This window comes from Anastrepha ludens, chromosome 6 (genome assembly GCF_028408465.1).
Source record: "Anastrepha ludens isolate Willacy chromosome 6, idAnaLude1.1, whole genome shotgun sequence".
NCBI lineage: Eukaryota > Metazoa > Arthropoda > Insecta > Diptera > Tephritidae > Anastrepha > Anastrepha ludens.
This window is the reverse complement of record NC_071502.1, coordinates 911,469-923,680: the sequence shown is the minus strand read 5'-3', so window position 1 is coordinate 923,680 and position 12,212 is coordinate 911,469. Positions and strand designations below refer to the sequence as shown.

The 12,212-nt window shown below is 35.6% G+C and overlaps 1 protein-coding gene across 7 annotated transcripts in view; it reads right to left on the bottom strand.

The window, feature by feature from the left end:
* Positions 1-3,298: 3,298 nt before the first annotated feature.
* Positions 3,299-12,212, bottom strand: part of LOC128868419 (dystroglycan 1) — a 66,182-nt gene continuing 57,268 nt past the window's right edge. For 4 of the 7 annotated variants that reach the window (XM_054110488.1, XM_054110489.1, XM_054110491.1 and 1 more), the window contains 9 exons: positions 10,615-11,742; positions 8,433-8,729; positions 7,354-7,404; positions 6,932-7,269; positions 6,661-6,860; positions 5,640-6,596; positions 5,377-5,571; positions 4,821-4,982; positions 3,299-4,751 (listed from right to left, as the gene is read on the bottom strand). In XM_054110488.1, coding sequence (XP_053966463.1) covers positions 4,630-4,751; positions 4,821-4,982; positions 5,377-5,571; positions 5,640-6,596; positions 6,661-6,860; positions 6,932-7,269; positions 7,354-7,404; positions 8,433-8,729; positions 10,615-11,742 — 3,450 coding nt within the window. In that variant the 3' untranslated portion in view covers positions 3,299-4,629. The remainder of the gene's footprint in view (positions 4,752-4,820; positions 4,983-5,376; positions 5,572-5,639; positions 6,597-6,660; positions 6,861-6,931; positions 7,270-7,353; positions 7,405-8,432; positions 8,730-10,614; positions 11,743-12,212) is intronic. The other 3 variants (XM_054110492.1, XM_054110493.1, XM_054110494.1) reach the window with 3 other exon arrangements.

The following is a 12,212-nucleotide window of genomic DNA, read 5'->3' as shown; positions in this document are numbered from 1 at the left end:
ACTTTTAGACCCACTTCAACTGCCCACTTGCTGATTTCCTTAAGTGCCCCTTCAAGAACTTGATTCATAGTGTTAGTAAATATACGTAGGGCCAATTTGGCAGTATACCGGAGTATAATTTCCATTGAAAAGAGAACCTTTATCAATATTTAAAAAGGATGTTATTTTACGCAATTTTTTATTTGTTTAAATTTATCAAAATATAAATATTTAGTATTGACTTCATTCGAAACTCAAAGCAATTACTTTCCTCACTTTTGAAAATTTTGTAATGCTATAGTTTTGAGTTACCAATCCTTAGCTCTTATTACACTCAGTACATGTTTATTCATAAAAAATTTACTTGTATACAACATACACAAACTTACATAATACATTCATACTCTAAAGTACAATAGTATGATACAATGTGATATTATATTCCATTTTTACTTGCATTTACTTCTTTACTATTTTCATAAGTTTCCTGTTGTTTATGGACAATCCCACTATTTCTTATAGTCATTTTGTTGTGTATTTCTCTAATAATATTCATATGGTGTGCATGTATGTATGTATGTAATTATATTGCAATCAGCATATTATACACATCTTCGTATTCGAATTAAAAAAATTTGACATTTTTAGTCAACGATTCCTTCAAAGTTATGTTAGTTATTATTGGCTTACTGATTATTATTATCCAACATGTATGTGTGCACCTATACACGTCCCTTTATGCAATACTCAATTTACATTTTCATTCGGGCTGCATGCTGAGGTGTTTCAATTTGTTCATCTACTTACGTACTTACATATAATTATTGTATTTGTTTACTTTACTTTTGTTTGTTCAAGTATTCGCGATGAATTCGGATGAGTTGGCTGGGTTGATAACTCCGACGGTGGTACATATAAAGAGCGTGGAAAATGGGTGGACAATGCAGAGAAGATATTTAAAATTCCGAAAAGGTTAAGTAAAGTTAGTTAGTTCTAGTTTTAGGTGTTGGCTGTTGCTTATAATTTCTTTGTCTTTTACCACATACTTTAATTGGGGAAGGTGGGTGCAGGCTGATCCAATTTTCTACTTTTTTTATTTCACTTGTAAATTATTCTACAAAATCAAAGGTCATGTTTTTGCATCATTTGCGAAAGAGTAATGATATTCCATTGATGTGCATACAGTTTTCTATGTATAGGAGTAGATGTCAATAGATGCATGAGTGAAAATATTTTTAAGTTCAAATTATGTCATAGCTTTTTCTCTTACTTTATGTTTTCAATTCACATCATTTTTTCACAAAATTGTAAATTTATTATTATATTTCGTTTTTTTCTTAAATATTTCTACTATAATAATTTTAACTGATTGGATGGAAGCTTTTGTGGTGTCTGCAAATTTTCGCAATACTGTAAAATATTAAATACGCATAGAAATTATAAGTATTTCTTTAATCTTTATCAAAAATAAATTTCGGTATTATGGTACTAATTCCTCCGGAATTTAAAAGGCGTAAGCAAAAAAAAAATTGTTAAAGTAGTCACAAGCATTATAACGCATACTGCCACACACATAAACCTCTCTTTCCTCCCGATACATAGTAAAAATACTTGTACAAATATTCTCGTTCAACAAAATGTGAGTTCAGTGCTGTTATAAAAGTTCTTCGAACACTTGAAATAATACAGCTCCTTTTCCATGAATACGAAGAATGTCCAATCCGCTAACACTTAGCAATGTGGGTGGGTTCTAATATAACCGCGAAACCTTTCGCTTTTTGAGTATATATATTTTTTCTCCCAAGTGAAATTTGCGTTAAAAACTACGAAATTCAGGATTTTTTCATGAGATTAGCATTCATGCGCAGTTCGTGATAAGGTTGAATAAGAACACGAACGGAAAATTTATCTATGAGAACCGTTTCGAAATAAACAAATAAACAGTTGCCGCGTACACTTATGTTAGGTGTTTGGCCGAGCCCCTCTTTCTATTGGGGTGTACATCTTGATATTGTTCCAAAAATAGAGGGAACTACAGTTTTAAGCCGACTCCGAACGACAAATGGTTTTTATGAGGAGCTTTTTCATGGCAGAAATGCAATCGGAGATTTGCCGTTGCCTGCCGAGGGGTAACCGTTATTAGAAAAATCGATTTCTATTATTTGATGTTCATGCACACACTCCCGAATGGTAGTCACGCACCAACCCATTCGACCACGTTTCCACGGCAGTCGGTTCTACGTTACCGAAACGTCCCGGATTTATATCCTGCCAAGGACTGTCACTCCAGCAGCATTCCCCGTATGTAAGTATGGCGAATGTTTATGCTGCCACAACAACAACAACCACGGCGGCCGTTTCTACTTCCCCTTTCACTAAACAAAGGAGCAACCGTATTTGTGCTATTTAAAGAAATTTTCAAGCGAGTGATGGCATTACAGCAAAAGCTAAAGGCCGCGTAGAGACATAACTGACATATGTAAGCATAAATTATTTAGATAAGAAAGTTAGATATAAATTCGCCGAATTACCGATTTGGTTGAAAGAGATTTTTGTGTGTGTATTTAAAACATATTTTTAGTATCAAATGAAAAGTGTTAATGTTTTAATTAAATTTTTATTATTTACATTTTTATTTGAAACAGAACCTTACCCTATGAATTGCGGCAACCAGTAGGCCACCCGCATAACTTGTCATTAAGAGGTCCTGTGAATAGTTTTGCGAAATAAAAGTACAACTTCTGTCATCTTTGGTATTTATTATTTATACTTTTACTTCATGCGACCCTTTGACGGACTATTTTCGAGATGTTATTTTAAAACTAGGCATAAACACCAAAAATCAATCGTTTCGTGTTCAACTTAAAGTTATAGACATTTTGTTTACTAATAATTTATGTGTACAAATGTAAAAATTATTATTATGTGATAATATAAATAAAATAATTGCGTACATAATAATTAAATTTCAAATTTTAACAGCAGACTACAAACTTAGGTTGTGTGTATAAATCATTTGGGCAGTACATTATTCAAATTTCATGGAGTTTGTACAAATATTCAATTAGATATGCGAAAAATGTGTATGTCTTCTAAAAGAACAAAGTAACACTTGTGACAGCAAATTCTATAAAATAAATATATTTTCAAGTGTGTTTTGAGTAAATGAATGGAAATTGAAACAATATACATATAATACGTCTAGCTACATACAGACATCAATGCCTATGGGGTTGTATAGTTCGTAATAAAAGTAATACAGGTGTATAAAAAACTATATATGTAAACAAATAAAATGACACTACTTTAAGTAGCTGAATATGGTGCATCCATGCTTTTTTCTACGCTTGCAAAGAATTGTTTATTGCTTCATTAATTACAAATGTGCAGAATCTATCGATATATAACTCACAAAATGGCATTTGAGTTTTTAAATTTACAAAAATATAGAAAACGAGTTACAAGTTTAGCTTCTGTGTTGTTGAGTCCATCTGATGGGCGTATGTATGTGCAACCGCCCGCGGGACAAACTCTGTTTGCATGAATATATACACGGAAATACCTTCAGCCATATGTATTACATGATTTACATTGCTTTTTAATGTGTAGGATTGATTATCCTACGAGATTTCCTTCCGTTTGTAACATTTCTGTTGTACAATTAAAAGCTTAGGTGATTATGATTGTGACACGTTCTCATTTTGATTACAATACAATATCGTTTCTCAACGATCATTTTCATATTCCGATATCTAAATTTGAACCCTAGGTTGTTGGTTTCAGCTTATCTCACTAAAACGAAAGCGCTTCAAGCAAATATTCAAACAAAGGAGGAGGAAGATTATTATGGAAAATAAATGGTATTGAGCACAATTTAATGATTTTCTGTCAGTCGAAAGCAATTTTTGCGAGTTTTGTGCATTCGCCTAAGGCCATGCGAATGGTTTACACTTAATGCGATTGTTATTCATTAAGCAAAACAACCTTCAACATCTTAATTTTCTCATTAGCTTATCAATTATATAAAAAGTAATAATAAATAAGCAGAATTTCTAACATTAAGCAACTAAATCTTAGTATTTTCCTCACTCTGTTTTCAGGCAAGCGCAAACGTCGAATAGTTACTTTTTAGTCATTTTAAAGCCAAATTTAAAATATCTAGCAGCAGTGAGTTTTTTCATGCTTCAAATTTAATTTAAGTTTTTATCTTTTGTTTATATATTCCGATAAATATTTGAAAATATTTCGCATTTTCTTGGCTCTTTTTTGTTCAAAAATAATCTTTCAAGTTGACAGCTTAATAATTACAATGATTTTGTTCATAAGTTTCAACAGCGTGAGATGATTATTCGATCTGTATGTTCGATATCTTGCACGATATGCATACAAATTTTCTTTCAGCAATATTTGCTTGCTCCTATTACTTATTTTTCGTCGATTCGCTTTATCTCTTATGCTATTTAAGTATTAAATGTTATTCACGTACGTTTGATCATACGCAACATTATGTAACTTAAAAATGTATAAGTAGTGAATTAAGTAGTAAAGTTTCCAAGTATTTCAAGTTTAGCTGCAGCAGTAAAATTAAACTTCTCAGGCATTGACTTATGCTTTTCCTCTCCGTTAAGGTTTGACACTTATTTAACATTTTTATGGCGAAACATATGGTGGTGGTTTCCGGTAGGATGGCGTAGCTGGTGATTTCCCTCGCGCTTCGCGACCTCCGACTACAACAGCTGGCGGTGGCACATATTCATCTACATCGTTATCGCCTGAAATCAATGCAAGATAAGAAAAACAAGATAATACGCAGGGATAGATACAAAGAAATGCATGCATACCATTCATATTGGAGGTGTTGTAGGATGGTGGCAACAATGGTGGCTTCTCGTCCTTAAGTATGATTGGGCTCTTGTTGCCAATTTCAGGTTTTTCGTCCAACTCATCTTGGAAAATAACAGGAATATTTTTCTTACGGAAGGATCTGCGCTCCTCCTCATCTCCTAGGAACAAAAATATTAAACATTCATTTCATATGTCTCAATATGCTGCAGAATTATATTATATTATGCTCTTGGTGGACCTTCAAATGATTTAGTTTTTCACACATAATTACAATATTAGGAGCCGTATTTTAAATAAAAGTAACGAAACTGTGAAAATCTAAATTTTTTACTATTTAATTTTTTCTATTTTATTTGAAAACAATATTTAGGCGCGACTTTAAAAAAGAAACCCTTTATAATAAAAGAGCACCCGACAGTAAATTTAATAAAAAAAAATTCGTAAAAAGTTTCTTTAAAACTCAACTTAACTTACTATTTTAATATTAAAAATTGCGGAGCAAAACTATTACAGCCTCAAACTACTAAGATTTCAATACAAGAATATACTTACCCAGCTCCATTTTGCCACTCTTACGACGGCGGCGATGCAGACAACACGCAATAAGCAAAGCGATTATAATCATACTAATTATAATCACAGCCGGAAGTATGATCGTGTACATATACTCTTCACTGAAGCTGGATTTCAGAGTTGGCTGATCGGGCTTCATAGGTACATGGCCGCGATGTATATCGTCAGTTTGAGCTAAAGGTAACAATGTAAAATAATTTTAAAATTTCATAAGCAATTGGTTTATTTATTTAGGAACTCACGGTGACATAAGCCTAATGGTAACGCTTGCATATTGGTGAGATTTAATTCGGGTCCAAGAACCTTCTTGACATGATCACGAACCATGTGATCCTTGACCAAATATACACTGCGAACTGCTTCAATTTCCTCCTCAGGGCAACGATTGTGGGATTTGTACAAACTCGTGTTGTAGAAGCTAACAATGGTGCTATCTGAGTCAAGGTGTGGTGTCACCGATCGTATTTGGACATATTGTGTAGTTGAATCACCAAACAACTGAGAAATGCGCTCCACAAATTTCCGCTGAAGATCAGCATTGAACTGCTCATGCCGGATGGCCAGGTACGCTTTGAAGTAGATGCTGAATTCTCTTTTGGGTGCATGGTTTACTACCACGACTAGCGCATCCGTTGCGCTTAGCCCACCAGCATCTTGGGCGACCAACAAGTATTCCTCTGAACCAGCATCACCACTTCTTGGTATGCCATAGAACTCTTGATTCTTCGAATCGAACTGCAACCAATGTCGCGGACTTAGTTCCTTGTGATCCTTTGTTTTCAGTGTCAACGTCAGATGCTCATTATCGTTCGGGTCGTAGAATGTATCGCTCGGAACTTTGAAAACAAGTAAATGGCCAACAGTAGCATTTACTCGATCCACTTGATTTCGGGGCAGTGGCGGTACATTTGTCGCTATATGAGTCGTGGGTTTCGGCTTAATAATATGAGACTTTTGGCAAGCACCAATCAGCTGTCCAGTTATGGACTTGACACTCAGTGTGGGATAAACCAAATCACTTAGACGACTAGCATCTAAGCGCTTCACCAGCTTATTGAGTTCTGTTTCTGGGCACTCGCTGGTCGGGAAAGTTTCGTTAAAATACACAAAAGTGGCCGTATTCGGATCCTGCGGCATTGGACGAATCTCCCGCACAACAATCCAGTTAGTGTTTTCATCGCCCAATGTTGAGGCCACGTCTAAAACCAAATAGTAAATTGAACATATTTTCCCAAATAAATCAAAATTTTCCACATTACTAACCGCGCATTAATTTTAGCTGCCAATCAATGTTGTGCATATTTTTCTCATTCATCTTCACAGTAATGCTTATCTCGTGGTTGACAGTGCGCACACCGCGATGCTGCTGGACAGAGATCTCAAGTGTCTCCGTGACCGAATCGTTGCCAGAATCCGTTGCGGATAGCCTATATTGCCATTTGGATACAGAGTCGTCCAATGGTCTACAAGCCAGTAAGCAATTTTGTTATAATCTAGCGAAAAATCTGTATATTTACTACACAAATACACTTACAGTCCATAAAGCACATGCGTTTCGGGATTAAACTGTAGCCACGACGACGCCTTCAATTCTCGTCCATCCTTGTCCGTCAAATCTAAGCGTAGATTTGTTAAATCCTCTGTATCGTAGAAGGTGTCCTGTGGCACTGAATATGAAAACGCTTTGCCTGATGTCACACCGAACTTCTGCAAGCGAGTGCGAATCATCGGCGGCGAATTTTCCATTTTAGGTTCTGCATAATCGGTGGAGCTGACTGCGGGAGAAACGGTGTCACTGCTTACTGTTACAGGTGAGATTGTTGGCGAAGTTAGCAAAGTGGTGGGAGAGGAAGCAGCAGGTGTAGTGGACGCCTAAAAATTATTTAGTTAAAGAAATAAAAAAATTATGTAGTTCTATGTTTATATAGTTGAAGAGTTGTGATATAACGAGCTTACCGTCTGACTGGAGTCTTGCCCAGTAGTCATCGTGCTCGTCTCATTATCATCCTGATTTCAATGCGTTGATTGGTTGATGGTTGCAAAACAAATAAATAAAATCAACTCACAAAACTCATTCAAAAACTCATTTTTTCTAAAATTAACATGCTTGATATACATAAGAGAACAAATATTTGCACTACGATATTTCCAATAAACATGCTTATGTAGAGTGTACAGTAATGGGAAAAATAATAGCCGTTTAAGAGAGCCTTTGTTTATCTCAGTTTTGAAACGCCAAGCTTAGAATAACTTAATCATTTGCTTTAATATTTCATAAACTCTTGTTAATAGAACTTTATACCCTAATCCTGTATTGCGCACTAAGGCATCAACCTATTCGATGCTATTATTTTAACCTCAATTCCACTTTCCATACTACCAAAACAATAGCAAAAGTAACGGTACTAAAATTAAATGTATTCATGGATAATATGCGAAATTGTTAGTATTCAATATTCCAGTATTTTTAGATGGCTAAAGTACAAAGAAGACAGTTAGACATACATACATAGACAGCATAAAATAATATGCGTAGCCAGCTACACAACAGCAACGCAATTAACGACTATGAGGTGTAAATGTGCAACAGTGATATGTATGTAATTAGTGGTTCAATGTTGTGATACATCTTAAAAAAGCAATCGTCAGGAAAGTTTGTGGTAGCTCATTGGAATTCGCTTGGATGCCAATTAACGTGATTTTAACGCCTCCAGCGCTACTTAAGTGTTCGTTAAATAGTGGGCGCTGAACTGCTATGTTTTTGTATGGACATGCATGAGCAATTAGTGGTTGGGTGTTCGGACTGGGCAGGACTGCAAGGGAGCCGGGAATTGAGGTACTAATCACAAACTATGCAAAAAGTATGCGCACATGCATTCAACAATTTCGGATTTGCATTTCCAACATAAAATGTGCATTTATCACGACTTTGGCTCTTAATTTATTGCACTATTTGGTGCCTGGAACCTCTTCAAGGTTTGTAATTTTGTGTACAGTTTTACAGCCTTCATCAAAAGCTTTAGCTGAGTTTTCACCTTTTTAACATCTTTGTTCACTGACGAAGTCATGAAAGTTGATGTTGACGATGGCTCAGAGGGTGTGACATCTTTTTCACTCTGTACGCTATGGGTGGTTGTTGTATCTGAAGTTGGCAGCCTCTGTGTGGTGAACATAGATACATCATTTGGTGCAGCCTCGGAAACACTTTTAGTGCTACCTTCCGAGTTTTCCACACTTATAGGCGTCAACGAGGGCAATTCGAAATTTTCAAACGATTTCGTCGATTGATAAAGTGTTTGCTGGCGATGTTCTTCTTGTAGCGTTTGATCTTGCTGCATTGGCATCCACACAAATGTATAATAGACAACCAATAATATGTTTTTATAGATTACAAATACAATATGTTCACATTTAGAATAAATTATTTAGAAAACACAGAAATAATCGTTTCAGCGTAACATATTTTCCAATTCATAGCTCCTGGAAGCACCGTCATTAATCCGACCGTCGTAGAAGCAAAAGTATATTTCTATGTTCTGTGGTTCCCATTTCTTTTACTCGCTACGAGGGTTGCTAAATATATTTCTGGCCTTGGGTACTTCTAGTATTGTAAGGCGCCATCTGAAGATTCTAACATTCCAATGTTAGACACATTTTACCATAAACACAGAACTATTTGATGTCTAAGCCACGTTCCCACGACAGTCGGCTCTACGTAACCGGAACAACCCGGATTTATATCCGTATATCCTCGTATATGCACAGGGAATAATTATGCGGCTACAACAACAACACATTTTACCATAAAGGCAGAACGATTTGATGTCTAAGCCATGAAAATGTTCTGTACAGTGCCTTTAAAAATTCATTTCGGCAAAAATATGTAATTAAAACGTGAGCATTTTCGTGCGATTTTTGTTTTCACAATTCTCGACAAGGATTACCAAGACAAGAATGCATCAATGTGCTAAAATCATTATACGGCTAGCAAGCACCGCGAAAAACTGGTACAATCAGTTTTCTCATGGTGCAATTCGCTCGCTGACGAATTCCGGGAGGGTCGTCCAAAATCAGTTGTTGTGCCAGAAAACAGCGATCTTCTGCGCCAAATGATTGAGCAAGTTCATCATGTCACCTACCGTGAGATTGAAGCATCCTTGGGTATTAGTATGACTAGTATCAATAGGATTTTACTTGATCTTTTTATGGTAAAAAAGGTGTGTTTGCGTAGTATTCCCAATAAAAAAAAGCGTCCAGAAAACGTGACTGGGCAAATTGCTTTGAATATTATCATGAAGAATATTTTGAAAAACAATAAAATAAAAAGTAAAAATTATCAACCACCAATGTTCTTTTTTCCATTGTTTGGCCGGAAATATAAATAACAGCCCTCGTAGTTTGCTCAACAAAATAGAAAAATTATGAGTCCAAAGTTGAAAAACTCATCCAATATAAATTTCAAAATTTGTACCGCTAACATAATGGTTTCCTATTATTATTTAATACCAGCACTTTATAATAGATCAACTAACTAGCAGAGCTGTAAAATATTGCAGTCAATTGAAATAATCATTTTAATTTACTGATTACATTAATACTGAAATGATTATAGAAAACGTTTCGCTACAGCTTTTATAAAAAAAATAAAAGGCTGCTCAGGATTCTCTTCTTTTCTACAGCAAAACTTAAAATCTAAAGAAAATGTTCAGTCCTGTGCAGATTTCAATAACTATTCCCGACTTTTTATTTTAATATGCAAAATATCACTTCTCAAATTATAGCGTTACTTATGGGCTGTTTGTTGCTTAACTCATTTATTTTCAAAAACATTTAATATCTAATTTTTAGACAGATTTAAAAGGAAAACAAATTTTAGACATATTCAGGTGTCTAAATTGGAAACAAAAAATGTTGGTCCTGATTATAACTTCAATGAAATTCATCCCCATGACATTGAATTTAACAGCTCTGCCGAGAGTATTATTCAGATTAATAATAAAAAATAAACTACACATCTTGGGAAACGAGTTACATACGAGCGTACAATACAGCGATATAGAAAACACACGACGATAGCGGATAGAATATTTTTACATATAAAAACAATTTAGAACTTTTAGTAGTTTTGCGATTTTTGAGAATATATGCATATGTATGAGTACGAGAACGAGAACGAGATTGTGAAGAAGTCACAAGTAGCAGTTATTGATTATTTACCTTCGTAAACTGTGGTGAGGTGATGGATGGTGTCGTTGTCGTTAATGAAGCTGAGGTTGTTGATGATATGGAGGGGGGCGCGAATGACGAAGAGAACGATGGCGTAGTTGACACGGTAGAGGAGGATACCGAGAATGATGATGAAGGCGAGGAAGGATAAGAAACGGATGATGACGGTAATGCGGATAATGAAGTCGCAACAGCATTGGCTGATTGGACGGGTGCAAGTGTTGTTGAAGCTGTGTTGACAACATTTATTGAAAGCGTGTGTAAAGCTGGTGGTAGCAAAGAAGTCGTCTCGGCTTTTGCCATTTCAAGAACAATAGGATTCATTGTGGTGGTAGTGCTGGGTGCAAACGATTCTAAAGTAATAGCTACCGATGACAAGGTGCCCACATCTACACCAGATGGTGAAATTGATTCAATTACTTCCACCTCGTTTAGAACCGATGCGTTAGTGGGATCCAGTGCCGATTTATTTGAATTGCCATCATCCAAGCGTAAATCCTTAATTTCATTGAAGTTTTTTCTAATGGAGGCACCCAATGGTGAACCTACTTTAGCATCGGCTTCAGCAGAAACGTTAGCAGCGGCTCCAAATGTAAAATTGTCTTTGTCAATTTTATTTTCATTGCGAAGATGTAATGGCATTTGTGCTATGCTGCTTGTTACAAATTCATGATTAGCACTTGAGGTTCCTGGCTGTGCCTCTTTTAAATTCACATTAATATCTAAATTATTAGATTGGCCGAGCTCTTCAAGTGCATTCGAAACATCCAATTCCTTTCCAACTTCCACAGCGACAGGAACATCTTCGCCAACTTCCTTCTTTATAACAGGGAGTTCTTTGATATTCTTCGTATTTTCAATGGTTTTAGTTATAACTGATTCCAGCTGTGAGACACTCTCAACTATTTCTTCGTCTATATTACTTCCTTTATTCGGTAGCAAGAAGTTCGAGTCGCTGTTTGAAGTAAAGTGCTTGGCATTGGACGACGCAGCTGCCACAGCGGCAACTCCTTCCTCGCCATCGACTTCGGCATCGATCTCCGGATCGGCGACTTGGCTACTTGATATCGATGATTCTGACACCGATGCCATGTCCAACTTATTATCCTCGAGATTTGACTACCGATACAAATGTGCAAAAGATAGCGTTCGGGCGTGCGAAAAGTGTATGCGTTTGGGTATGTGGGTGTGATGAAGTTTGTTTGATTGACCAATAATGTGCGTATGTAATGGATGGTGTAATATATGTTAACAGTTAGTTAATATATAAATAGAAAAGTTGCCATGTGATATTGTAATTGTCAGTATATTTGATTCGTTTAATTCATTTACGTTTGAATTCACAGAAAACGATTAGAGGTTAGCACAGAAAGACATAAAGAAGAAAAAGAGACCAGAGGAGAAACATCATTTGATTAATAATAAATTCTCAACGTATGTAAAATGAATTAAATACTGATTACCATGTTTATGCTTATAGGGATAAGTGTGATGATGTCAACAACTGAATTATTAATTACAAAGTGCAATATTGAAATAAGTGAAACCCTGAACAATGACCACAATAAGTACGCCACTTCGCGAGAAAC